We start from the raw sequence: 27,305 nt of genomic DNA on the forward strand, positions 1-27,305 counted from the left end.
TTAAACTCCAAGGTCACTTTATTAAGAACATCAACAGACTAATTTCCAACATTCACTGTAAGTTTATTTCTTTAAACAGTTTTTTTTTGTCAGAGATATAAACATTTTTCGTTTCTGTTTTTTTGTTAAACTATAATACAGTGGGGGGAAAAAATTCAAACAACCGAGTTGCTGCACAACAGCGACGAAGCTCCCAAATGATTCGTTCTGTTCCGTTTAACTTAAAAGATCTTTCACATCTACAGTTCAGAGCTAAAATCGTCCCAATTTGGCCAGTTCCACATTGGGTCTTAAAATGGGTGCGTCTGCGATACTCTTTTCTTTTACATGTAGTTTACAAAATGCTAAATCCTGATAAAGTTTGGCTGCCGAGAGTCTGTCGTGTGTAACAGTTCCAGAGTTATCACAGATTTAATTAGCTGGAAGATCCTTCCTTGGCTGCGTACAGTGAACGTAAAGTCTGCGCCACTTTGTTGGTCAGTTTGTGTGAGCTCGTCAAGACGATTTTCTTGTAAATAATGTCCGACTCCTTTATAGTGTCCACCCAAGGCACCGATTTTCGTCCCACGCGTTTTTTGGCTTCCGCCCAGGTGCCGGAGTAGGAGCCGGCCATCCAGCGAACGCTATAGCCCGCGCTCGTCTTCTGAATGACGCGCGCTATCTGCGGCCGATCCTTGTGTTTGGGACAGAAGATAGCGATTACGTCCTTGGCTTCTACAGTTTTGTTCAGGTGACCCGACGCTTCGGAATCTCCACCCTTCTTGGATCGTCGTGATGACTAGAACAGCAAACAAAGGGACAGATATGAGACAAACAGTTACATTTACAAATAAAACGTTTGTCGAGCACTACGACGTGGGTTGTTCTTACCCCTGGGGTCTTTTCGTCAGCATCACTGTCGTCGTCATACGAATCGGCAGTGTGATTCTTGGGGCTGGTGGCTCCTAGCAGAGCAGTGATGGCTTTATTTCTTGCGTTGGTGCTGGCTGAAGCTTCACCCTCTTCTTCTTCTTCTTCTGGATCAAGGTGCTCCATCAGTACCTTAAACTAAAGAGTGGACCAAAGTCAGAACATCTGTACCATTCAAACATAGGGCTTACATTATACAGGATGATTTTATGTCGAAATTTTGTTATCTCGGCGTACATCGCAAATCAAAAGAGGTAAGAATGTTTACATCTAAATACTGTCTGACGATTCTCCTCTTGACATCATACGTAAGATCTGCATTGGACAAGCTGTTGGTCAGGTAGTCCAGCGTCTGCTGTGGGTTGAAATGCACTTTGGCCTTCCTGTTTACAGCCTTATCGTAAATCTTTGCAGATTCTGTAGGCGAGTACTTCTGAATTTTACTGTGAAAGAAAACACAAATGTTACAGACATCCAATCTGTGAATCTTGACATAGTTTTGAATCTGCATCGGCGATCGAACTGACCTATCAGAGAAGCCGTAGAGGTTCTTAAGGTGCTGCTTGAGCATGAGCAGAAGCAGGATACCCTGAGATGCGTTCGCGAAATCCAGCAGGGGATCCGGGTTGTCAGGGAGACGCTCCATCACTTTGTCAGCATCCTCTGTGTCGAGGTCTGAATCCGAGTCCGAGCCCACAGCTCGCCTGGGTTTCTTGGGCCGGCGGATGACATCATCTTCATCGCTGCTGCTGCTATCGCTGCTGCTTCCCCTGCTGCTCTCGTCCTCGTCTTCATCTTCTTCAGAGCCACATTTTTTCCCTCTCTTCTTCTTCTTCTTCTTCTTGCTCTTTTTCTTCTTTTCTTGTGGTTTTGGTTCTTTCAGCAATGACTGAAAGAGAATAGAATGTTGTTAGGAGATTGTTTCGTACCCCGCGTGAAATTAAAGGACCGTTTCATCCATCATTTACTTATCCTCGAGTTGTTCCAACCTAGTTTACGCTCTTCAGTGAAACACGAAAGTGAGACTAACAACCTTTTTTACTCACTTTTATTGTATGAAATAAAAAGTGCAGTGTCAATGTTCTGATTTCTCCTTGAGTTTAATAAATATTGGTTCGGAAGAGTAGGATAGAAAAAGAAAAAAAGACAGACTTTCACTTTTTGACTTGGTTTCCTCAATCTTAACTCTCTCGCTGCCAGCGTTTAAAAAAAAAAGTTGCCAGCCAGCGGCAGCATTTTTCATGATTTTCACAAAAGTTTAATGCCTTCCAGAAAATGTTGCTCTTAAAATATATAAGCTTACATATAACAAATGAAAGAACAGACCCTCAGCTTTTTTTCTTTTTATGACCTCTCAAATATGGATAGGTTTCTTAAAAAAAATTTGAGCAAAAAGCTGAGATGATTACATTTTTGTGAAGGACTTTTGATAAAAATCAGATTCAGAGCTTGCCCTAGGGCGCCACCAGACAAACATGTCATGGTCGGAGACAACTAAGGGCTTCTGTAGAAAAATGGCGGCACAAAATGGCGACTTCCATGTAACCCTCGGTGCATGTAGATAAAAAGGTCTTGTTCTAAGGTAATAAACACATAACGGTTCATTATGAAAGGTCTTTATACACCCCTGACAATATAGTTTTGTATAATATTTTGCATTTCTATCAAGAGAAACTAAAACTTACACACTGCACCTTTAATTGACGAGATAACTGACGAGATAACAAAAGAGTTAAACATCATAAACTACATGTAAACAAATGTAGGAGGCAAATAAAAAAGCAGAATATAATGAGACAACAGAATGAAAGTGAAAGGTGTGATGTTTAATGGAAGAAGTGGTACAGTCAGCATCAAACCTCTTTAAATGACTGCATCAGGTTGCTACCAGACACCGACAGCGTGATGTCTACGTGATGCATGATAAACAGCGGCTCCTCCTGACTTTGATAAGGGAAGCAGGCCAGGTTGTCCGCGACAAACAACAGCATGTTCACGTCCGACTTCTGCATGAAAACAAAGGAAGAAAACATTATACCTCTCAAACACTGAAAAAACAAAGATCGATAGATTAAGGGGATTTTTTTCTATATTTTACAACACACCAACCACAAGGAAATACTGTACCACCTTTAGTGGCTGAGCTGAGGGTAACAAATAAACAAATAAGCCACTGACCGAACTGTCATCGAACAGGTTGAGCAGCGAGATGAGGAAAGCCCTGCGGTGTTGTCTGTTGCCTCGCACCATGGTGTAAAGATGGGAACACAGGGCGCTGCTTGTCTCATCCTGACGGAAACCTCTGACCACCACGTTTTGGGAACCCACGATGGCCTGTTGTACCTGATAGGACATTTTCAATCCCGCCACGGCCTTCATCTGTTTCAAAAGCAAAAAAGTTTAATTTTTCGTTGTCACGCACAGCATGCTCAGCAGCTGTTCAAATGCACTCACGTGAATAAATCCGCTGTATTTCTTGTCGATCTCCACAAGCTGCTGATCGGCTTTATTCCTCATTGTGGGTTCCGAGTCCGTTCCCATGGCGATAAGGTATGGAACGCACTGGAACGGAGGGGATTAAAGGTAATTAAACCAAAGATGCTTTTTAGACAAGTCATGCTAGATTTTGGGCAGCGTGTACGCACTGCACGGGGTGAATGAGACCCTGGTTGAGGGTCAGGGCGATGACGTTTAGGGCGAAGTGTCGTACGCTGGACTGCGTATGGAAGAAACTCTCCAGCACCTGCTTGAGGTAGAGCTGCATGATTGAACTGCTCATGCCAGATGAGATGTCACCCATCTCCTTCAGGTCTTCTTGCTTGGCCGTCTTTTTCCCTGCAAATATCAAAACAATGAAATAAGCTACAGCTATTGACCTGAAAATTGGTGATGCTTCGTGGCCTTGATGTTCTCTAAAACTCAATACAAAAAGCTACATAATTATTGCATTATTAAATTACTTAAGGATTTCTTTAAATCACTCAATAGCAGGAGTTACATTTAACAGATGCCAATCTTTGCAATTTACATCTTTAAACCCTTGTGGGTGCATAAATGTCTACAAGAAGCTCAAAAAGGATTTGTTTCACTGATGCGCCCCCTGGTGGACAAGCCACTATTAACCAGCAACATACAGTACGATACCCAATACAACAGTCTAGCGTCTAAACAAGAGACATGAACAGCCAATCATCTGCTGTTGCAGAGTTGGATCCAGGTGGACACTTCCACTCCCTATCGGCCTCCTGCATGCGCGAGTCCTCCTCCTGCAGGTACATCTGGAGGTTCTTTAGCACTTGGATCTTCAGGTTCACCGATGTCTTCCTGTCAGCCAGGAGACTGTTGTAAAGAGTTTTAATGTCTGGAGAAAACATCAGCCCCGGGTGCTGGATGCACAGGAATCCTGGAGAACCAACAGAGGACCGTTTTGATCACCTTTAAGATGACAACAAGAACTTTGGCGATGACAGAGCAATTATTTACCTAAACCTATGATAGCCTTGGTCTGCACCTCCTCGTCCTCGTTCTTAGTGAAATACAATAGCAGCTCCATCACTTTGTCTTTTATGACCACCTGAGAGAGGAAAAGACCAAATGCCAGACAGATTTGAAGGTCAATCTCATTAAAACATGTCTAGAAATATATTTTGCCTGAACAAAAGTAAAACATTTTGCATTGTGACATTTACATGATTGTGAATAACAAATTACCTTGGATATTTTACTTTTCAGGTTTTTGTTATTTTAAAATAATTATGAATTAAAGGCACGCAAATACAACTTAAACAGTATGTGTCATATATTATCATTAATAGAAATTAGCAACAACATAGTCCTAAATTAAGGCATTATCCTCCAAGAAAAAATGTTTAAATATTTCATAATGGAGTGTAATATAATGCAGACATCATCTTCACAAGCGTTGAGGTGAGGTTTGAAAAAATATCTATCATACACTGCAAAAAATGATTTTGAAGAAAAAAATGTTTTCTTGTTTTCAGTAAAAATATCTAAAAATTCATCTAAAATTAAGATGCTTTTTCTTGATGAGCAAAACGACTCAAGAAAGCAAGTCCAGTCCCCAGACCAAAAATATAAAATTTAAGTGATTTTGTGAAAACAAACAAAAAAATCAGAACATTTTTCTTAAACAATAAATCCAAGAAAAATTCAAGAAAAATTAGCTTACTCCATTGGCAGACTTTTTTGCTTGTTTTATGCATTTGATATTTTTGGTCTTAAAACTAGACTTGTATTCTGGGGTCGTTTTGCTCATCAAGAAAAAGCATCTTAATTTAAGAATTTTTTGATATTTTTACTGAAAACAAGACAAAAAATTACTAAGAAAATATTTTTCTTGAAAATCATTTTTTGCAGTGTACCTAAGATACAGGAACTATAACCTATATTCACTATTATGTATAACACTATAGATGTGTCCCAATTCGAAGGCTTTGACCTCCGAAGGCTACGTTCTAATGGGGCATACACACCCAACGCGAATTGAATTTCCGCGAGTATATACCATACAAGCTCAATGCAAAAACACAGACACAAATTTGCACGGGGCAATGCAAATTATGCAAATCGGGCGCTGCAATAGCTGCGAAAACATGCGCTCTTTGCCTCAAATCCAGAACGCGATGCTTTGCGTTTGGTGTTACATTCGCAAGGAAATTAAAGTAATGGGGCATACACATAAAACACAAGTTCAACGATTTGCGTGGGTAGATTACATACAAAGTCAATGCAAAGACGTGACTAGACGCGTCCTCGCGCGGGGCGACGCGAATTAGGTGCACAAGTTGAAAATATTCATTTTTCATCATATTCTCATTTCAGTTCTCTTCATTCACTTCGTAGGCTGCGACCTTTAAAGAATGAGTCCTCACCCTAAAAGGACGTGACCTTTAAAGGAGCCAGCCTTCGAATTGGGACACAGCATATTATAAATGTAGAAATTTTGTACAAACCTTACTACTGCCTTTAAACTCCTCTTGGTCAAAGTCAAAATGTCTACACAGCGCCCCCACAGTAAACAGTGACCGCAGCAGCGGAGGTTTATTAGATACCAGAACGCCGCTGCTTGGATCTTCCTGGTGCTGTAACTTCAGTTTGTTCAGCGCTCCTTCACATTAAAAAAGAACAATTTTAGCGGTCGTGAAACAATTTTTTTTATTAATCGCTATATAAATACCATTAACATTCACTTACCATAATACCGATTAAAACAAGCCCAGACGAACTTGAAGTTATGGGTGACCTTGTTGACAACCGCACCGAGACAACTTACACAGTGCTGCACAACCTGTTGAAGAGAAGGACAAACCATGAATCTTCTGGTGTACAGACAAGCAAAACATCAGAGCTGCCAATTCCTCCAATTTAACTGACCGTCATGCCGTATTTGATGATCAGTTTCATCAGATCTTCTTCGATGGTAGTGAGAAAGTTTTCACTCGGATGATCCATCAGAGGAACCACAAGCTCCAGGATTTTAGCCACATTGCAGATCACCATGAAATCACTCTGAGTCTGTGGAGACACAACACAACGTCTTGCCATCATTTAATATGCCCTGATTTCTTTATGAAAACACAGCTAAACATTTTAGTTATAGTCTTAACTATTGTGCATTAAGTAATATCACTTACTTATCATTTGTAAGTTTCTCAAAGACAGTTAGTAATATATTATGCCATTTTCATGTTTAATAAAAGAGGGCTGAAGTAATATACCGTGCATGTATTTTATGTATTTTTGTGTATTTTATTTTAGTTTCCCCACTTTGATGTTTTCATTTTATTTAAATTAACAAAAAGGTTTTGATCACTTTTATGAATGAAATAAGTAAAACAGATAACAGTGAAAGTTTGAGCACTTCCACTCTCTGACTGCTAGGTGGCAGCACAACATCATTTAATTAAGTGTTTCTCAAACTTTTCGGCATGCCCCTCCCTTTGTGTAAAGTGTATCCCCCGAGGACAATTCATGGCATAAAACAATCTCAAAATTTAAAATTTGATTACACAAATTCAAAAAAAATTATGCATTTTATAAAATGTCATAAACCTTGCCCCCCCCCAAGGAAAGAACCACTGATTTAATTCAACATGCAGGACCGCTTATACTTACATTACACTTGGTGGTCAGGTAGGGCTGCATAGTCATGGCATGCTTCACCATCAGCTGTGGTCGGATTTTACTAAACAGGTACAGTGTGGTGATACATGCCACCAGGCGGTTCGACGTCAACCCCTTATTGTCACCATCTGTGGAGCAACAAGACAGAAAACTCACTATGTGCACATCAAGGGTTAAAAACCAAAAACGATGTTTAAGGGTAAAGTCTGTACCTGCGAGAGATTCCTCGTATTTGAGAATATGCTCCACCAGACCGTCCACCAGCTGACCGCAAGCCTTCTTGGCTGGTTTGTAAGAAGCGCTCTCTTCCGACTTCAACAGCTAAACATCAAATCAATTAAGATATAGGTGATGTTTTTAACTATGCTATTACATTTTATTATTTATGGTGCATTACATAAAACCCAGAAGAGTTTAATTTCAATTTAGGAAGTCATAAAATCTCTTCTTTTCAGGTTCAAACCTACAACCTTTCAGTTGCTAGCCCACATCTTTATCAATGCTACCACAACATCCTGTAGAGAATATTTAATACACTGATTCTCAGATTCTCTGCTTAAAACGATTGAATCAAAATTGCCCATGAACCACCAATAAGCAACTCACGTTCTGCAACAGCTGCTCGAACCAGTCGTACCCGGTATCCCTGCATGCAGAGACCTGAAAGAAAATGATTCACGTCAGAAGGGGCGTACAGCGATCAGAGACTATGTATAGGACATAATGTGTCAGCTGGGTTCTGTCGGCAGACTCTTACCACATCTGTGATGTTAAGAATCTTGCGAGTCATCGCCTCTTTATCATGATTCGGTGTGGGGGTGAACCACAGCTTCTGAAACGTCTCGTTCACCAATTTCTGTCGAAGACGTATAAATCAGATTGGCTATAATAAATACTGAGGGCATTTAAAATTGACAAATTCTCTTAGCATTGAAAGCAAATTAGATTCTCCAAAACTAAAAAAGAAATATAAATCACAAACCTTGATGCCCTCCTCATCATTAACCCTTCGGATCATCTTGACACACATTTCAGTGACTTTGTTAAAGGTGGGCTGCTCCAGACAGATGTCTCGAAGGATTTTAATAACCCTCTTCCTCACGCTGATGCCCGTATCCTAAAAGCACACAACAGCACAGATCAGCCTTGTCTCATAGATTTTCTATGAGATTTTCAAAATGTATAAAATCTATAACTGGTGAACTAATGACCAGTACTTCTTGTAAAATGATATGAGGCACAAACCAGTATTCGCTCGATCAGCATGTCATAATACTGTTCGGTTAGCTGCGGTCGACTAAGTACAAACCGACCCAACAGCTCTACAGCAGCTTCTCTCACACTGGTGGAGTTATCCATCAACCGACCGTGAACTCCCCGTTGCATGTCCAACTGCAAACAGACGACAGTTTTAATGAAATCAGAAACGCTTTGGGTTTTTCCAGTGATTTGAGAAACTGTGCTTACCCGTGCTAGAATGCTAGGATCCACCGCTACGACTTCAGAAAGACATTTCATTGCTTTCGTTCTCACTGCGATAGCACTTTCACCGAGGACTCTCAATATCTACAAACACATGGATGTCTGTTATGATCACTTGCTCCATGCACTGTGATTTTATATCGGACAGATTTAATGACCTCTCTTACCTGTGTGAGATAAATATCAAAGCTCTGTGCAAAGGGCCTCATGGAGGCCAGATATCGCACGATTAGACACGAGTCCTCATAGTCCACAGTATCTGAGTTTCCTCTGTAAAAAACACGGGAGAGTTGTCATAAATATCACTAAGCGTAAGACTGAGAATTTAAATAAAACGTTGAAAGTGTAACGTCTAAAAAGATTCGATGAAAATGCTCAAATAGTTTGGAAACCGCTTTATTGAACAATGCATTTGGCGTTGGTAAAAAACATGAAAGAAGAAATGTTTTGAATGCATCAATGATTTTAACTAATTTACCGCCAGGCATTTTTTGAAAAGTTGCCCGCCAGCATTTTTTTGTGATTTTCACAAAAGTTTCACAAAATGCCTTCCAGGAAATTTTCTTCAAAAAATATATAAACATACAAATATATCAAATAACAGAACAACCAATCTGCTTTTAAACAAACAAACAAAACGGGGGAAAAAACGTTTCATCCTATCTATATATTTTTCTCTGCTTATAAATAAAAATAATTGTATTTTTGTGAAGGAATTTTGTTAGAGATCAGATTCAGAACAGTTATCAAAACATACACAGAGTTTAAAATTAGTAAATGGGTGATTCTTGCAAAATTAGACTTATGAGGTGTCATGAAACATTTTGATAAAAAAAGTAAAAGTATCAAAATAAGAAGCATACAGTTACAAACATCTCTTCATGTACTATTTTGCACATGATTTCAAATGACATCATACAAATCAATTTTGTTTTTTTTCCACATTTAAGTGGAACATTTTCATTACCGCAACGTGTCCATGACTGGATTTTGTTTCTTTGACATGGAAACATTTATTAATTTAATTAAAAAATATAAAAACTAAAAAGCTTCAGTGCATGTTATACTAAAAACATTTACAGTAAATAAACATGTGGTATTTGGTGATCATTGGTAAATGTAAAGACAATAATAAGGAATATAAATGTGCCCAAGACCAATTTTCTCATCCTCCGCAACAATTTTTAACTTGTGACACTCAAGATGGCTACCAGGTAAGCAGTTCTCTCCAGATAAAAGTTGAAATTTTGTTTGTCATAGTACTTAGACAACTTTTTAGTTATCATTACCGAAACATGAGTTTGTAAATGCATATATTGAATGTAATATCATGTTGCGGTAATGATAATTTGATAATGATAATCTAAAAATGTAAATAATTCTATATGAAATATTTTTTAAATCCTCTAAAAATAATGGTTGTAAGTTCAGACCTTAATCTTATATGTGCAAAAAAATGGCTTCAAGGGCTTTTTAAGAATTCTGATGCTGGACCCCTTCTAACTCTTGATTTCGTGAGAATCACCCATATACATTTTTTTGCTTCAGTTTTTTATAAATTGGGTAATCCCGGTATTACAGATTAAGATAAAACCTCATCAGGAACACATTTTTTAAGCAAATGTTTTCTCTTAATTGACAAGATAACTCGTCAATGGCAAAGAAAGACTTTTCTCTTCTTGGGGGAACCAAACTGTTTATTATAGTTAAAAACGTATTTATTATTTTATTTATTTAGTTTTTGTTGCGACCTTATATATGTAATATGAAAAAGAAATGGACAATAGACACTTATAAGCTAAAAAAATTAAAAGATTGTACCTTAGTGTGCTGAACTTTGATGGTGTGGTCTTGACAACAGACCGGAGGAACTTCTTGCGTGCCTCGGCTTTCTGTAAGATCTCACCAGCGCTCTCGATGTCCTTGGCATGGTGCAGCCCATCGGGCGAGTCGTCGTCTCGTTGCGATTTCATGGCTTTCTCTGTTTCCATGCTGGTGTCCCTGAACCACTGTGCGATGTAAAACTTGCGTGCAAACTAATAGACAAAGAAATCACAATAAACCTCATAGACAGATTTCTTTCCCTTGTAGTAACCAAGTTTTTTGGTGTATTGATTACTATAAGCAAAACCATGGTTTTACTACAGTAAAGATGGTTTATCGTTTTTAACTGTAGTAAAACCATGGTTAATTTTCGTAAGGGTCTTGATCTTTACAATGAATTCAATCAGAGTTGGGAGTTTCTACAAAGATATGTGTGCCGGTTAAAGCTGCCATGTTTATGTACAAAAACTTCACTTAACTTTACTCAAAAAAGCAAATTTACCAGCCTGTGTTTAAACAAAAGACTGATAATCAAGATCTCATGGAGATAAACAAATCTCCATGGAAAACTAGGGCATTAACTTCTACAGAGAAGACCACCGCCATTGTTCTCACCACAAGAGCTGGATCAGTCTCCATGTTCTCATTCAGGTAACTCAACAGAGCCTTTTGTAGCTGCTGAACTTCATCACTACCAGAATTCTGTAAAGCACAACATGTGGAATTAATATCAGCTTCATTCATCACATGGAGGGATGTAATGCAGATGGGCGGAGTCTAACATCACCTCTTCTAAAATGCGGTTGATGGAGCGCTGATCCATTTTGCTGGTCACGGAATCTTTACGAAGACGTGCGGCCACGGTGCCCAGATAATCCAAAGAAGCCACTCTCAAAGCCATCTCTGTTTGTTTATTACTGAACTGGTGAACCTACACATAGAAACCAGAAAACCGTGAGCGCAAGTTCGTCAAAACATCCAGCCTGAAATAAATATCCATGAATAACAAGCCAAGAACTTACCAAGAGCCTTCCCAGAAGGCTCAGTAGCAGCTCTGCAGCGGGCCAATCGGGTTTATTTACAGTAGACAGAAGATCCTGAACAAAGTTTTCGAACAGCGGCCTGTAGTCATCCTCACCCTGCTTACTGCCGCATCTTTAATAAAATCAGTTAGTTAGCATGAGGAACTAGACTATTCCCACCAAAGATTAAAGATTGTTCAGGGATATAAATATATATACAAAAAGTGAAAGTAAGAAGTTGAAAACCATAAAAACAAATTAAATAAAGCATTAAATGAATGAAAACCAGTACTATAATTAAAAAGGCACAGGTGCATTGCTGAGACCTTGTTGATAGAAGAACATCAAAAGGGAATAAAGCAGGTGTTTTCTGAGATTAATTCTGGATAGGTAAACATCTTGACAGATGTGATTGTTTAAATTTAAATGAGTTTGGGCTGGAATGATTTTAGAAATGTTTCCTGTGTTGTGTTTTGAGCACTTACTTTTTGAGGAAAACTGAGAGGAAGTTTTGTGCGGTTCTCATTGCGGTCTCATAGGAATTTGTGATCACTACATCCTGATCAACCTGAATAAAAGAAAACAAAATCAGAACTGTATTAACTATACACCATTTACTAATATTTAATATAAAAAACAACCCTTAAAAAGAATTCAAAATAAGGGTGCATTAGAGAATAGCACAAAAATGTCACTGTTAAGTGTGAAGTTTAACCACATGTGGCCCTGGACCACAAAACCAGTCATAAGGGTACATATTTGGAAATTGAGATTCATCCATCATCTGTACGCTGAATAAATAAGCTTTTCATTGATGTATAGTATGTTATGTGGAATCTGAGGGTGGCAAAAATCAAAATATTGAGAAAATCGCCTTTAAAGTTGTCTAAATTAAGTCTACTCAGAAAAAAGTTTTGATATATTTACGGTAGGAAATTTACAAAATATCTTCATGAAACATGCTCTTTACATAACATTCAAGATTTTTGGTATAAAAGAAAATAATTTTGACCCATATAATGTACTTTCAGCTTTTACTGCAAATGAAGAGTTTGGTTCCAAAACGCAATAAATGCCTTTTATATATTTACCGCCAAAATCAGTATTGGATCTGGTCAGTATTAAAAAGTAAATTCTTCATTTTAAGCAAAATCTGAAATTCGCCGTATTATTATTCTGTTGTCTTTTCTCCCTTTTTTCCAAAACGTGACGCACGCTACTCTTCTTCCTCTGCAGAATGCAATAAATCTGCTCAACCAATCACAGCGCACCATTCCACATATTGTAAACAATTTGAATACACAGGGAATCCTAGTTTTCCTCATTTACTTTGTACTTTGTGATCAACAAACAAACAAAAACAAAATAATAATTTGATGGCATTGATAAACCTGTGGTGGTTTTCTGTGGCGGAGAAGGAACGTAAGCTATCAAAATCGAATAATTTTCATGAGAGGGACTCGGGCGAAGGAAAAATGTTGGCTGTTGCTTGTTCTCCCGACAGCATCAAGCTTCTGTCATGCTAACAACATTGACCCATGGATCTTATGAAAACTTTCCATTATTTTACGCGAAGTCAACGAAAATCGAGCAGGACCAAAACATTTGACAGCTAATAATCACCGTCAAAAAAGTTCAGCGACAACGTGCCAAGGATGACAGCAGCAATGACAGTGTTCTTATTATGACACCGTTAGTGTTTTAATTAATGCCATTAATGTTTTTTTTAAACTAAATGAAAATAACATGGCAAAGATGAATGCACATTTGGAATTTTAATGTACGGGAAATGTCATTTTGGACAATCTGTGATCTAATGTGATATTGTTGTTCATGTTCTTGATGACATTTTCTTTTGTGGTTGTTGTTGTAATTAATTTATAGCATTAACAAGAAGACCTGTTGAATTAATTTTGGGAGTGATGACTGATTGAATGTATTTTTGGTCTAGTGCCTGACCAAGTTCAGAGGCTGCCATATGTCGATCAATTTACTTTGTTACTTAAAAAATAACTTTTATATTGGTTCAATAGATTTATAGCATTTTGAAAAAAAACTTTCTTCAGCATTTTGCGGAAAAAATCATCAGTTTTTATAATAAATCTTTAAAAATCTAATTATTGATTTGAATTTGTAATGTTATTGTAGCCTAAAGATGCTATGTGACAGTTTGTAACAAAAAATAGTGCTTTTCACCGAAATTAGTCAAAATGGATTTATTGCGTTTTGTAACCAAACTCTTCACATATACCCTTTGTGGTCCAGGGTTACAAATAAAAACATAACAGTTTAAAAATTCTTAACAGTCGAGTAAATCAGCAACCCTTACCTTCCTGTCTCTATCATCATCTGAATCTTTCTCATTAGGAAGATAGACCACACACTGTATGAGCTGCAAAACCAGGGCTGTCACCATCTGAATATACATGGGCTCCCCATCCATATCACTGCTGTTCAGTCTAAACACAACAAAACATAACATAAATAATCAGGCCTGAAAGGTGTCTGGTAAATAGAAAATTTGCCCGAAGCAGTCACCTGAAGTTTCTTAGGTTTCTCTTGCTAGTAGGCAGTCGGGCGAGAGAGGTAAAGATCTCTTCAAGGATCAGCTGCCTGTGTTTCTCATATCTCGAGAACACCTGGAAACCACACAGGACAGCAGCGTTAGGCACAATTAACACGGGGTAGAGGAGAGAAAGCCAAAGTGCCTCATACTTACAGCCGTCACCAGCGTAATGGCACAAAGCTGCAGCTCGCTCACGTTCTCTACAAAGAAAGGTGTGATACCCAGCGATGAGACCTGTGGGGAGAAATTCAATTGTTGAGTCAAAATACAACACCCAGAGAATTCCCAATAAATAGTCCCATTTTCATCTTTTATTCAGTTTTACTAAAAAATGTCAATTTATTCAAGCAGTACTCAGGTATCCGGCTCTCACCTGAAGGATGGTCGTGTCCGTCATCAACTGAATTTCCAGCAGTTCAGAAATGTTACTGATGACATCACATACTTTATTGTACAACATGACTGTTACTCTCTGCTTATGCGTTGAGCTTTTTGCTCGCTTGGCTTTCGAGCTTAGCGTTCCACCTGCAGAAGGACAAAAGACAAACATCAACAACATATTTCACATACATGCAAAGCATAAATTCAAGTCTTTACATGCCATTCAAGCAAGGTGTGATACAATCAATGAGATTTTATCGTAAGCATGGCATCATCGCAGTACAACATCCTCATGTTGTGATTCAGGAAAACCATACTAGTGTTTTTCAAGACTTGCAGTTTGTGGCGGCACATTCGCGACGCGCACGTTCGCATATATGCTTAAATGCAACTTCAATGAGGCTCAGCGGAGCGCGTCGACTGATGACGCTGTGTTTGTACAGAAACGGAGACATGTGAGACAGAGGTCGTGATAAACGCAATGTGCAAACATCTATTTGTGGTGGTCAATTTTAATTTTGTGATGGACTGAGAAATAAATGAATGTATGGGAATGTATAGCATTCCAACAATGCTCTCACTTGTAAGATGTCACAGCAGTAGGCAGCGCAAATATAACAACATGCCTATAATCCCTCCCACTCCGAAGTGTTGCTAAACTCGATGGAAAAGCTAACCAAGCCAAAGTGAGGTGAGCTGACCCAACCTAAACAGTGGGGTACTATGCAATAAAAAAGTGCCATATGCGACCCTGTCTGTAAAATTTGGGTTAAAGATTAGGAGCATCAAAGTTGATTTCTGCCTGGTTATGACCAAAACACATGGACTAAATCAGGTTATATCACACGTTTGCGCATGGTTAAGACACAATGTAAGATGCAGGACTGACCACCATGAGGGTTCACCCTGTAGACGGGGTCATACTGCGGATAGAGCGTGTTCTGCAGGTGGAACTTCGTGTACTGTAATATCCTCTCGATAACATCCTCGATGTACACGGCCTTCGGCATACGTGGTGAGGTCATGATGTTAAGAGCCATCAGACAAGAGTCAGCAGATTTGGTGACACGTTCCATGATGAGGTCGCGCCACAAACGCTCCTCGTCATCCTTGTCGTTGCTCTGAAATCAAACGGAGAGGAAAGCTATCAATGATAGTCGACCGGAGTGACCTTAAGTTCATACCAAAACCACAACGATACTCACATGATTCAGGAGAGTGGAGAGCTTTGCACCATCCTGGATGTTTTTCTCCAAAATACTTTGGACCTTCACTAACTTATCAGACGGAATCTGAGAAGAAAGGCAATGTTATTCAATGTGAATGTAACACTTGCAGTGAACATAATACTTCTACATCATTTTCTCGTAATTTACTAACCAAATGTATATGACTTGCTTTATTTATGTATTGACTAACATAACCAAAGCTTAATGAATGCTGTAAAACTAATGTTAATGAACCTTATTGTTTTGGGGGGCACACTATCATACAGATGCCTTTAGAGATAACATACATTGACTCAAAACATTTTTTTTGTTTCATGGCAAATGTGACTCTGGACGAGGGTAAATTATTGAGATCAATACTGCATAAATAACCCTTCCATTGATGTATGGTTTGTTAGGATAGGACAATATTTGACCGAGATACTATTAAAAAATCTGGAATCTGATGGTGCAAAAAAATCTAAATATTGAGAAAATAACATTTAAAGTTGTCCAAATGTGGTCCTTACTAATGAAATACTTTTTGATATATATTTACCGTAGACCATTTACAAATATCTTAATGGAACGTGATTTTTATTTAATATCCTAATGTTTTTTTGGCAATAATTTTGACCCATGCAATGTATTTTTGGCTATTGCTACAAATATACCCATCCTACTTATTTCCCACTGGTTTTGTGGTCCATGTTCACAATGTTGTATTAATAGAGAAGTTTCAATTAATCTTCATCTGTGAAGTGCTGCTTTGAGATTCTAAATCTAAGAAAAAAAAACACTCATTCCAGCAAAAAGAAGATGCCACCCCACCTTATGCATGATGCCCATGGCCTTTATTTTAGCAGATTCGCTGCTTAATTCAGAGAGCTGGTGTTTTCCAAGCAGTAGCTCCTGAGGGATCTCATCATCATCTGCAGCCATAGAAAAGCAAACACTGAGTTCATTAAATCGGTCGGTTAAGGTGTTCTCGCACACAAATCTCAGATAATGATAATTGATCAAATAATTTTTAAGGTACAATACAATATTAAAAACATTGCAACTCCTATACTTTCAGTATACCTAATGATGTCAAGTCCACATCTTCCAAGTTTTCAAGAATATTGTCAATACTGGTGGAAAATCTTTTGAATGTGGATGAGTCCATCAATTCTGTGAAGAGAAAAGAGGAAGTTATTTAAGTCCTCATTATCTTATATTGTTCATTATACACGTCACACGTACCATCCTGAGTCAGCTTGGGCTCGTACGCTCTTCTTTTTTTCAGTTTTTCTTTTTTCCTTCTGGCAACTAGTGTTTCAAAGACAGAAAGTCAGAATTATGCAATTTCCACATATCTACGAGATGAGACACATGTCACCTAACATGTCACAGATGGGTCACTTACAGTCATTTAGGCTGGGAGGGGGTGAATCCTCATCTGAGCCCGATGAACTTCGTTCTCTATATCGACTGCTTGAACCTCTGCGACTGTCGTGGTGTCCACCGCTCCGTCTGTGATCTCTCCGGTCCCTTTCTTCACAATCCCACGTTCTATCTCTGTCTTTTTTCGAACGCTTTGGGGCCACTGAAATTCACAGAGACACAAAATCAAACTCTGAAACTTTTGATGCCTAGACAAATTATATGCTTTTTATACTTCAAAGGCATAGTCCAGGTTTTCTAGAACAAATAATTCTGTTGTTTCTGAACTAGTGCAACTAGTGCCTATTTTAACTTTCACTTGTATTTTCTTTGCTATCTTATGACTTTGGTAAATAGATTCTAGTAGTACTAATGTTAACAATTAAAGAATTGAAGAGCTCCGGCTCTAAGCGCCAACTGTGTAAAAAAACGTAGATAACGAAACGAAATGAACTGAATGGACACGGCACAAATTATATGTTCATGTAATAATTTTGCTTAAAATCCATTTAATCCCGCTGTCACCCCAAACAGAAATACCGATTTGATAGCAGAATGATGGAGTTTACAAGAAAACATGTCAAACACACTTGGGTTTTGCATTGGAGCTCCTTAATTTTAGACTCCACAAAACAGCATTACCAGTAAGAAAACAGACAAGTTAGGTAAGTGAACTTTCAGATGTGTAAAAACGGCCTACAAACATCTACAACATTACTTACCATCGTCAGAGTCACTGTCTTCACTTGAGCAGGCATCTGCATACTTGGGCTTGTCATTTGTGGAGCTGCGTCTGCGTTTATTCACCTTCACCCTTTCACACAGTGGCAGACTAGGGTCCCACTCTGCCAGCAAATAAGGAAGAAGGTCCTTTAACAAAGATTGTTCATGTTCCAAGCAATTTTTTACACAACTAACCGAACACACTCCAGCCATAAAACGGCCATTTTTACATATCAATATGACAAATGACTCACCTGAGAATGATTTGCCCTTGCTTGATTTTGAGCTACGTGAATTTCTGATAATCCTCTGGACCTCCTCAATGGAAAGTTTCTTTAGAACCACAACAGGTTTAGCGCCCTTATTTATTTCCTCCATCAGGTTCAGTTTCTCCAGTTTTACACGTGGCTCAGGAAAAAATTGTACAGGACGCTGCAATTCCGTCATGACATTCCCATCTTTGTCTCGTTTCAACTTAGGAATTACAAAGTTCTTTAATGCACCTGATTTACCTCCCAGCAGATAAGTGGGAAATTCTGCTATCTTGGTGTCTGAGGATGGTGGTTTGTGTCCATCAATCCGGTTCTTGATGTCTCCACTCCGTTTCTCATCTTTGTTGTTGGGAGTTTTGACAACTTGTTTCTCAGGTTTCACTTTGGATTCTACTCCTCCACGAGGTTCATGTTTCACTCGAGGACTGTCAGGCCTCAATTGCTGCTCAGGAGATGGCTTGTCCTGGAGCTCTGTAGATTCTGTATGGCGCTTTCTTTCTTTATCTCGCTCCCTGTCTCTTTCCCTGGCCCGATTCCTCTCCTTGTCCGGATTCCTTTCCCGCTCCTTGTCCGGATTCCTTTCCCGCTCCTTGCCCGGATTCCTTTCCCGCCCCTTGTCCGGATTCCTCTCCCGCTCCTTGCCCGGATTCCTCTCCCGCTCCTTGCCCGGATTCCTTTCCCGCTCCTTGCCCGGATTTCTCTCCCGCTCCTTGCCCGGATTTCTCTCCCGCTCCTTGTCCGGATTCCCCTCCCGCTCCTTGTCCGGATTCCCCTTGTCCGGATTCCCCTCCCGCTCCTTGTCCGGATTCCCTTCCCGCTCCTTGTCCGGATTTCTCTCTCGCTCCTTGTCCGGATTCCTCTCTCGCTCCTTGTCCGGATTCCTCTCCCGTATTTGGTCCTGATTTCTCTGCCGTTCTTTTTCCCGATTACTATCCCTTTCCTTGTCTTTATCTTTCTCTCTCGCCTTGTCTTTATCCTTCTCCCGCGCCTTGTCTTTATCCTTCTCCTGTTCCTTGTCTTTATCCTTCTCCCGTTCCTTGTCTTTATCCTTCTCCCGTTCCTTGTCTTTATCCTTTTCCCGCCGTTCCTTGTCTTTATCCTTCTCTTTATCCTTCTCCCGTTCCTTGTTATTATCCTTCTCCCGCTCCTTGTCATTATCCTTCTCCCGCTCCTTGTCCCGATTCTTCTCCCGTTCCTTGTCACGATTCCTCTCCCGTTGCTTATCTTGACTGTGTTGACGATTCTTCTCCGGTTGCTTATCTTGAATGTGTTCCACTTGATTGGATGATTTGGATGTATCCTGCTGGCAGATTTTGGAGCTTTCTTTGTCCCGATCTCTATGCCGCTCTTCTTTGCTGTCTTGAGTTGACTCTGAACATCCTTCTTGTTTTTGTGACATTTCATGACCTTTTCCCTCAGTTCTTACTTTGTCAGGTTTACAGTCATGTCTGTGCTTGGAAACATCCGATCTCTTTTCCGAACTGGCTTTGCTGGAGATCTCCCGACGGTTGTCGCGCTTGTGTTTCGGAGTCTCCAGCCGCACATCTGAAGCATTTTTCTGTGGCGTTTTCACCTGCTGCTTGATGACCTCGGATCGTCCATCAACCGTTCGCTGCACCTCTCCATCCGTTTTTGATTTGAGCCGTAATACTCCGGTGGACTCCGAGCCATCCTCTGGCAGTCGCTGGGCCTCTGTCGCAGGAACAGGACAAGAGTCTAGTGGCCCTTCCACCCTGCCTGCCTGCTGCAAGTCAATACTGACCATCAGGGCAGGCCGGCTGGCTCCATTGCTAGCAGCACAAGCCTCTTGAGGTACCAGTTTGTTTACAGCATTACATCCCCCTCCCACCCCAGGTGTTCCAGAAGCGCCTGCAGTGCCCCCAGCCCCTGGTTCCTGGGGGTACGAATCTTGTTTTCTCTTCTTCAGAGGTTTGTCTGTAGGGTGTAGAAGACCACAGTTTAGAAAATGTATTCATATTAATTATTATAATTTCCATGTTGCTTGACGTGCAAAACTTGCAACTTTAATTCTAGGTGGTTGCCAAGATGTTAATATGTGGTTGTTAGCATTCTAGGTGTGTTAGTCGTGTGGTTTCTGGGTTTTCTTCAAACAGTAATAACAACAGAACCTTAGCAAGCACTAGATCTCACTCAAAATAAAGCAATTAACACATGAAAGAAACGTTTGCACATATGGAGGGCTAAAAGAAAAACAACACACCTTTATCTTGAACTTCTTTAGAGCACCGTTCTCGTTCGATAGCAGATTCCCTCTCAATCCTTTCTATCTCAGCCAGAGCATCCAACTCTGCATCATCGTAGGGGGTCCCACTAACTACCCCAGGTTGCTTTGCTGCAAGTGCCCCAGTGTTTTGTAGTACAGGGACCTGCTGGTTAACAGACTGCTCCCCCGGGAGACACTGGGCCGCAGCCAGACGCTCCTGGGGGTTCCGGTGGTACGGTGAAGTACCACAAGACAGTTCATTTTCAGCTTCTGAGCCACGTTCCACCGCCGGCAACGGCTCTGCAGACTGCTCTGTCTCTGCGTGCTTCACACGAGACAACTTAATCGTTAGCTTGGTTGAGTCTTTAGAGGGGGAGCTGACAATGTCATACATGGCACCTTTGCTTCCCTCCTCTTTCAATAGTTTTTTTTGCTTCTTTTTCCGCTCGGGGGAGTCCAAGAGGAGGTCAGGAGCAGCATCTCTTGGGGAGGTGTAGGGCGGAGGAGACTGAAGAATTAGGGGTGGCCGAGATCCGACTAAAATTTAAACAATGCAGGAAAAATTAGACCAACATCATGTGTCAACAATTAGGTGTCCTTATAAAGTATTTGGAAACTAAACTCAAGAATGCATGATCACCTTCACATTATATAACACTGTATCCAATGTAATACAAACGTGGCATTTACTTTAGAATTTTTTTCCCATTGGATTGAGATTTTGTATCTACTGCAAAGTTTTGCAATTAAAATATCCAGTTATCTCTCTAATTCCACTGTTTTAAACATTAAGTTTCAATGCACCTTTCGGAGTTCCTTCACTTCCAGCAGGAGAGCAGACTGAGCGAACAGGAAATGAAGCATTTCTCAAAGCAGGATCACTCTCCTTTGAAGATAGATAACATGAGTATGAAAACGTGCCATTACTATGGATCAGCACCCAATTAAACAACAAACAGCTATTTTGTCAATACCTCTGTCAGCAAGTACTCACATCATTTCCAAGTCTCTGGACGATGCTGATGTACTCATCATTGGAGCAGTGCCTCGAGTTATGGTTGGAGTTACCGGACACTTGCCCAGAGACTTTGTTATCATGAATGTTTCTCATACCTCCAGGAACCACTGGACTGGACACAGACACTGCAACACAAAAAACACACTTACTAATAACTTCATCTTAGGTGTTGCACATAACAATAAGCCAAGTTAGGATATAACAATTTTCACGGTTTTTAATATAATCTGTATCCTTGTCTCCAGATTACATTATTTAGCCGACTAGTAGGCCTTAAGGGATCTTACATTACACAATCAAAATGGAGACACTCCTCTTGAGGTTTAAAAGTGTGTTCACTTCAGAGAGGACAACACAGACTCACCTTGCTGGATCTGGTGTTGAGAGTAGCTGGGTGGGTGGCTATACTGCATGTAGCCTCCTGGGCTCTGTGGGGCGTACGGGCTGGGCACTGGACTGTTTTGCTGAGGCATGTACCTGGTACCAGAACCCGTTTGAGGTTGAACGTATCTGCTGTAGAGGAAGAGTAATATACAGACTGAGGTACATAATTGTCTTGTAATTCACATAACTAAAACCCCAGGTAAGATCCTTATGACCCTGGTATCACTTAATCTATCCAAATAACATGAAACTGGACCAATACCTGGGAGGGCTCGGAGTTATAGGGGTTTGCTGATAGTTTGACACCGGGCTTCCGTGCATTGAATTTTGAGGCATCTTGTAGGATGATATAATTGGCTGTTGCATTAAACCTAAAAAGCAAAAATCAAACGTTATTAACAAATTATTATTTGTTAATATTTTTCGTTAAAACAATATTGGCCATCCTGCTTGAGAAGATCAGTACTAAAGTCTACAAATAGCCAGTAGTGTGAAAGCACTAATTTCCGACTAAATTTGTATGCACGAAGTCAATTTTTTAAAATGTGAAAAGTAGAAATAAAGGCATATAATAAATGTAAAATACTGAAAACAATCTAAAAAAATTAATAATTTCACTGTAAAGATCATTTAAAAATGATCAATCCAGTGAGTACCACTCTGGACTAAACAGTGTTATCCCTATAGTTTCTTCTTACCGCCCTGAACCCCATATCGGGTGGGCGTACTTTTCTCCCTGAAGACATTGGGGTTCCTGGACAGCACCGTCTGTAGCAGTAGAGGCACATCTCCTTCCGGGTCATCGCTGCCCAGGTTGTCTTTCAACTCTCTGGTAAAAGAGAAAATCATACAAAATAATGCATGCATATCACAATTTTTACTTTATGTTTCAAGCAGATGTTTTCTTACAAAAGAAACGTATAAGTAATGCTAAACTTATTGGAAAATCGAAAGTGGGATACTCACATGTGTTCAGTGGACACCTGATTGAGGCTGTGTGCCAGCTGAGAGACGAGAGCATCGTCACGTCGAGACAGCAGACAACTGACCTCCTCTGCTATCCTCCCATTATACAGCAGGCTCTTAGTGGTGGTGGCAGGGAGAGGGGAAGGGAGCGGGAGCTGATTTAACACTGACAAACAAACAAAAAAACATGAGTTATTCTCATCTAGTCACGACAGCAGATGTGAAACAAAACACCCCGGTCATTTATTTAGGAGTACCCGTTTCAATACAGCTAAGTGTGAATGTTAAAGTACACATCAGCAACTATTTCAGTGAAAATTTAAGGTACATACCACTTTTAAAACGAATAATAACCACTAATAACAATCTGTTTAACTGTTTCTGCATGTGGCCCTTATAACGGGTGCCATGTTTTTCTTCAATAAAGCTTTTGTTATACAAATTGAGGACTTACGGTCGGTGAGGCTTGCGATCCCAGCGAGAGTGGTGATAGGAACATGAGGCATATCCCCATTCATGCTGAAGAAGGGCAGGGAGCTTGCGTGGATGCACAGGTCGCTGCTCACTTATCCACCTTTACATCTTTTGCTGCAAAAACAAGCAAGAAAACACAATGACATCATCAGGGTCGGAAATATAGATACAGTAAATGAGTGCTCCCTCACGATTAGTCGCGACTAATCGTTTGCAGAATAAAAGTTTTTGTTTACATAATATAGGTGGGTGTACTGTGTATAATAATTATGTATAAATACACACACGCACACACATATGTAATTAAGAAACATTTGCATGTGTATGAACATGTTTATATTTATATATAATCTATATTATATATAAATATATTTATTTATATATATAATTTCTTTCTTAAAATTATACATGTATGTGTGTGTATTTATATAAACATAATATACACAGTACACACACATATATATTATGTAAACAAAAACTTTTATTCTGGAAGCGATAGGCAGTGAGGCAGCACTACAGTACATGCAATGAAAAAATAGCACAAATATTCAAAATTTTCTTAAAGACAAGAAGCTATAGAGCTGGAAAGTTAAGCATCCACCATCAAGTAGTTTAACTGATGGTGCTTATCAAATCTGCAAGGTGCAAACCATTATTAGTTATTTGAATACGCATTGGTCCATGCAAGTATTACTTTGAAACAACTGAGTGTCAAATCAAGAAAACTGGCACAATTAAAGGATCAATCAAGAACTAGTACATATTCACTAATGGATACAACCTAATAACCTAAACTTTCTTATTTCGGAATCAGCGTGTGTCCTGGCCATATTGGAAGTAACACAAAAATCACTTTCTATATATTAAACTCAGTAAAAATTCTAGCAAGGCTTTACATTTTTTTGTGATCATAGTGAAAATGAATCTTTGATGTTAAAGCGTTCTCAACTGCATTATGCACGGAACAAAAGACGGATCAAGCATGGCCAAAACTACACCGGCATCTGTTCATCGAATGGCCTTTATTTTGTCATTGCCCCTCCCCCTTTGATGCTATAACCGCCTCAGTCCTTTAGAAAGGTTTCCCAGCAGGCATTCTGAACAGACGGGTCTTCCCCAGACCGTTGCACCCCTTTTAAAAGAAACTCAAGTTTGGCTAAAGCATACACCCATCGCTGCCTGACCAACTCGAAACCTGTGGATGCCTAAAATTATGCAACTGAAAAACATTGCTATTGACCTCTGGCAGATGCTTTTATACAATGTGACTTGACCCTGGGATCGAACACATGACCTTTGCACTGTTAACCCTACGCTCTACCAAGCTACAGGGACAGAAATGTTTACAATACAATTCAATAAAACAATATTTGACATTTTAAGCACAACTTTACACATACAGCAGCTAACTCTACAGGTGGCTCTGGCACATTTAAATGATAAATAAACTATTAATTGTATAAATAATACAAACATATGAGCAAATCAGAGTTTATCACACACTGCTACGTAGAGGACACACAGATAGCAATTATAGACTATACAGGCATGTACACCCCAATACAGACACTCCCAGTTAACCAGATTCTGACCCTTGATAGACAACATCATGGACACATGCATCCAGCATCTAGCATCGGCTGCTTCAATAAAACACCACAGCAATAAAAAAAACCATCTGTCAGTCTTTTTATGAATGGAAACAATTCTGTTTGCAATCCTTTTCCTGCATAATCAAATGTTACAAACCTAGAATCTGGTGAAAAAAATGCAACTTTTAGTTTCTGTTTTCATTGTGTATGTTTTAATGCTAAAGCTAACACAGCATCTCATTCATTCATTCATTTGCGTTTCCTCTCGTCCTCTAACATAATTTAACGTTAGCTGTGGAAAAACATTGTTGTTTGTTTACACAAATTATGCTTTTATAAGTAAACGTCCTAATTATGTATTAAAATAGATTTTATATGGGGCATCTAAAGGTAACAGGACTTTAGCGTTGACTGTTTACTCCGGTTGTTTTTGAAACATTTAATCAAAAAAAGTTTAAATAGCGTCGAGAATAAAATCATGTCTTTATAGTTTTAACAATAATAATAAGTTAAACATTACGATTTTCACACAGTTTAAGTCCTAAATGTAACGTAATCACAAACAACGCCACACAGCATCTAACGTTAAGCACAAGCAGCCAGCTAATTGTCAGCTAACAGTCAGTCATGCTAACTGTGAGGAGAAACTCAGTTAGTTTTCGCTTTATTGTTTATGACTCTTCATAACTTTTTATTTAAAGACTTTCCTATCGCATTACACATCATTTGTATTTACATTACTGCCCCCACGTGTTTTAACGTGTTTACTATGCTGTCATCGACATGTCTGATCCCACTAGCATTGTATGCGTTGATAAATTATCCGCTAAATTATTCCTAAATAGGTTATTGTTATTATTTTGAAAGCATGGATAAATAACAGTAAACAAACTACCTGACTGGTTCGCACAGAAACCCATGTAAGGTTCTCCTTAATAAACGTAAAGTCGATCATCACCAGCTGCAGGTACAGCACTTTAAATCTGAATAATTCATTCCCATTCCGTTCACATGTCCTACAAACACCGGTGATGAATATTAGCACAGTAATTCTGTCTAAACACTGCGACTGAGACAGAGATTTATGAAGACTGAGATAGATATATGTGAAATAATAAATTCAACGATTACTCAAATGTTAGTTTTAATAACATTAATGCATAATGCTTTTATTAATATTTGTACACTGACTGATATAATGATTATAATGCTCTCAAATGAAAGTATTGTTTACTCTATCTGCTGTTTATAATGAACCCCATTAATAATACTTCTGACAAATACACTTTGCCTTAATATAAAAGTATGTTTACTTTGATGCATATATGTATTAATTAAAAAGTGATATTGTTTGTTCTGACAGTTCAGCAAGGTTTGCTCTAATATACGACCTTTGTTTATGTCGATATTAAGGTTTGAGTTGAGTATTAAAATGAGCATTGTTTACTCTGAAATATAAGTAAGGTAAATAAGATATTGTCAAAATAAGAGATGGTCATACGATTTGCCCTAACAGTATTGTCTGCTCTGATAAATGGTATAAGATTTGTTTATAGTGGGGACTATATGTGTGCTCTCTTATAGATGGTTAGTAAGGTTTGGTATAGAGTACTGTTTTCTTTGAAATACGTTTAAGGTAAGTATTAGCAGTCTTGTTTACTTTGATATAACGTTATGTATATTAATTATTTCTCCAAGAGGACAGTATTGATTACTCTTTCAGAATCTGAATTAAGAATTGCTTCAAAAGGACAGTACTGTTTATTTTGCAAGATGATGTATTAAATATTACTTCAAAAGGACAGTATTGTTTACTCTGATAGATGGTGAATATGCGTTGCTCTAAGAGGGGAGTATTGTTTACTCTGATCTAGTGGGCTTTAAAACTGCAGGCCTTTATTGCTCTATCACCCGTGTTTGGGTTCAGCTTCACACCTGCATATCCGAATAAGCATCGAGTCCCTTAAAATTGCCCGTCTGGCCTTTTTGCACGCCAAGCATCCGAACCGCGGATTCGCCTGCGGGCCTCACGACGGATCGGCACCGAGCTAACGCATGCTAACACCGGGCGACTGCTCAATAACATAGATAATCTTTTGTAAAGTCCGATGCACATCACCCAACACCGGGCCACCTTCTTCTACTTCTCGTACCTCGCAAAACTAACCAGTGCGTTTTACCTGAGGCTCTGCTGTTGAAAGGTGAAGGTGGAGGGGTTCGGGCTCGCTGTGTCCCTCTCACAACAATAATCCGGGTCGCACCGCTTCCTCTCCCTGCAAACATGAAGACTGACGAGCGGTATGCTTTCCTCTCACCAGCGCTCGCGGAAGATCGCGCTTGAGTCAGGACGACGGTGAAAAGGTTTCGGTACCGAAAAGCTGCTGGGCGATCATAAAAGAATCCACACAAGAGTCTCTCGCAGAACAAAATGCCGACCGGAAGCACTGCTGCAGGAATGACTCCCTCCACAGGCGCCGAACCAACCAGCAGCGACCCGCCGACTTCCGCCGCCTGCTCTCCTCCCCTTCCCTCCTTCTCCCATCCTCCGCTTCCCATCTCTGCTGTACCCTCTCATCACCTCTGCTCTCCTCCATCCATCAACTACTTCACACTTTTTTCCTTTTCTCTCTCCTCAGTTCTCTCTCTCCACCTCTCACCCATTTCCTTGAAGTTACAAGTATTTCGGTGATT

At 39.5% G+C, this 27,305-nt stretch overlaps 1 protein-coding gene across 5 annotated transcripts; it reads right to left on the reverse strand.

The window, feature by feature from the left end:
• Positions 1-27,104, reverse strand: nipblb (NIPBL cohesin loading factor b). 5 transcript variants are annotated; one of them, XM_073874440.1, is made up of 47 exons: positions 26,795-27,104; positions 23,003-23,136; positions 22,549-22,714; positions 22,311-22,411; positions 21,845-21,953; positions 21,563-21,708; positions 21,175-21,323; positions 20,985-21,066; positions 20,178-20,717; positions 17,939-19,891; positions 17,684-17,806; positions 16,945-17,124; positions 16,782-16,847; positions 16,620-16,709; positions 16,368-16,468; positions 15,534-15,620; positions 15,218-15,449; positions 14,321-14,472; positions 14,101-14,181; positions 13,920-14,020; positions 13,711-13,840; positions 11,867-11,949; positions 11,382-11,514; positions 11,147-11,290; positions 10,975-11,061; positions 10,357-10,571; positions 8,703-8,805; positions 8,521-8,619; positions 8,299-8,445; positions 8,036-8,170; positions 7,811-7,909; positions 7,660-7,713; positions 7,266-7,374; positions 7,045-7,181; positions 6,304-6,444; positions 6,124-6,217; positions 5,883-6,037; positions 4,393-4,483; positions 4,135-4,312; positions 3,549-3,740; positions 3,364-3,466; positions 3,088-3,288; positions 2,769-2,915; positions 1,437-1,798; positions 1,178-1,352; positions 871-1,047; positions 1-778 (listed from the first exon to the last, which is right to left on the reverse strand). In XM_073874440.1, exons 2-47 carry the CDS (start codon positions 23,064-23,066, stop codon positions 416-418), a joined length of 8,577 nt encoding a protein of 2,858 aa, XP_073730541.1. In that variant the 5' UTR covers positions 23,067-23,136; positions 26,795-27,104; the 3' UTR covers positions 1-415. The 5 variants fall into 5 exon arrangements, with proteins under 5 accessions (XP_073730541.1, XP_073730540.1, XP_073730539.1 ...); XM_073874439.1 differs by having other exon boundaries at positions 21,563-21,711; XM_073874438.1 differs by having other exon boundaries at positions 22,281-22,411.
• Between the last annotated feature and the right edge of the window lie 201 nt (positions 27,105-27,305).

The sequence above is a fragment of the Misgurnus anguillicaudatus genome, chromosome 12 (genome assembly GCF_027580225.2).
Source record: "Misgurnus anguillicaudatus chromosome 12, ASM2758022v2, whole genome shotgun sequence".
Classification (NCBI taxonomy): Eukaryota; Metazoa; Chordata; class Actinopteri; order Cypriniformes; family Cobitidae; genus Misgurnus; species Misgurnus anguillicaudatus.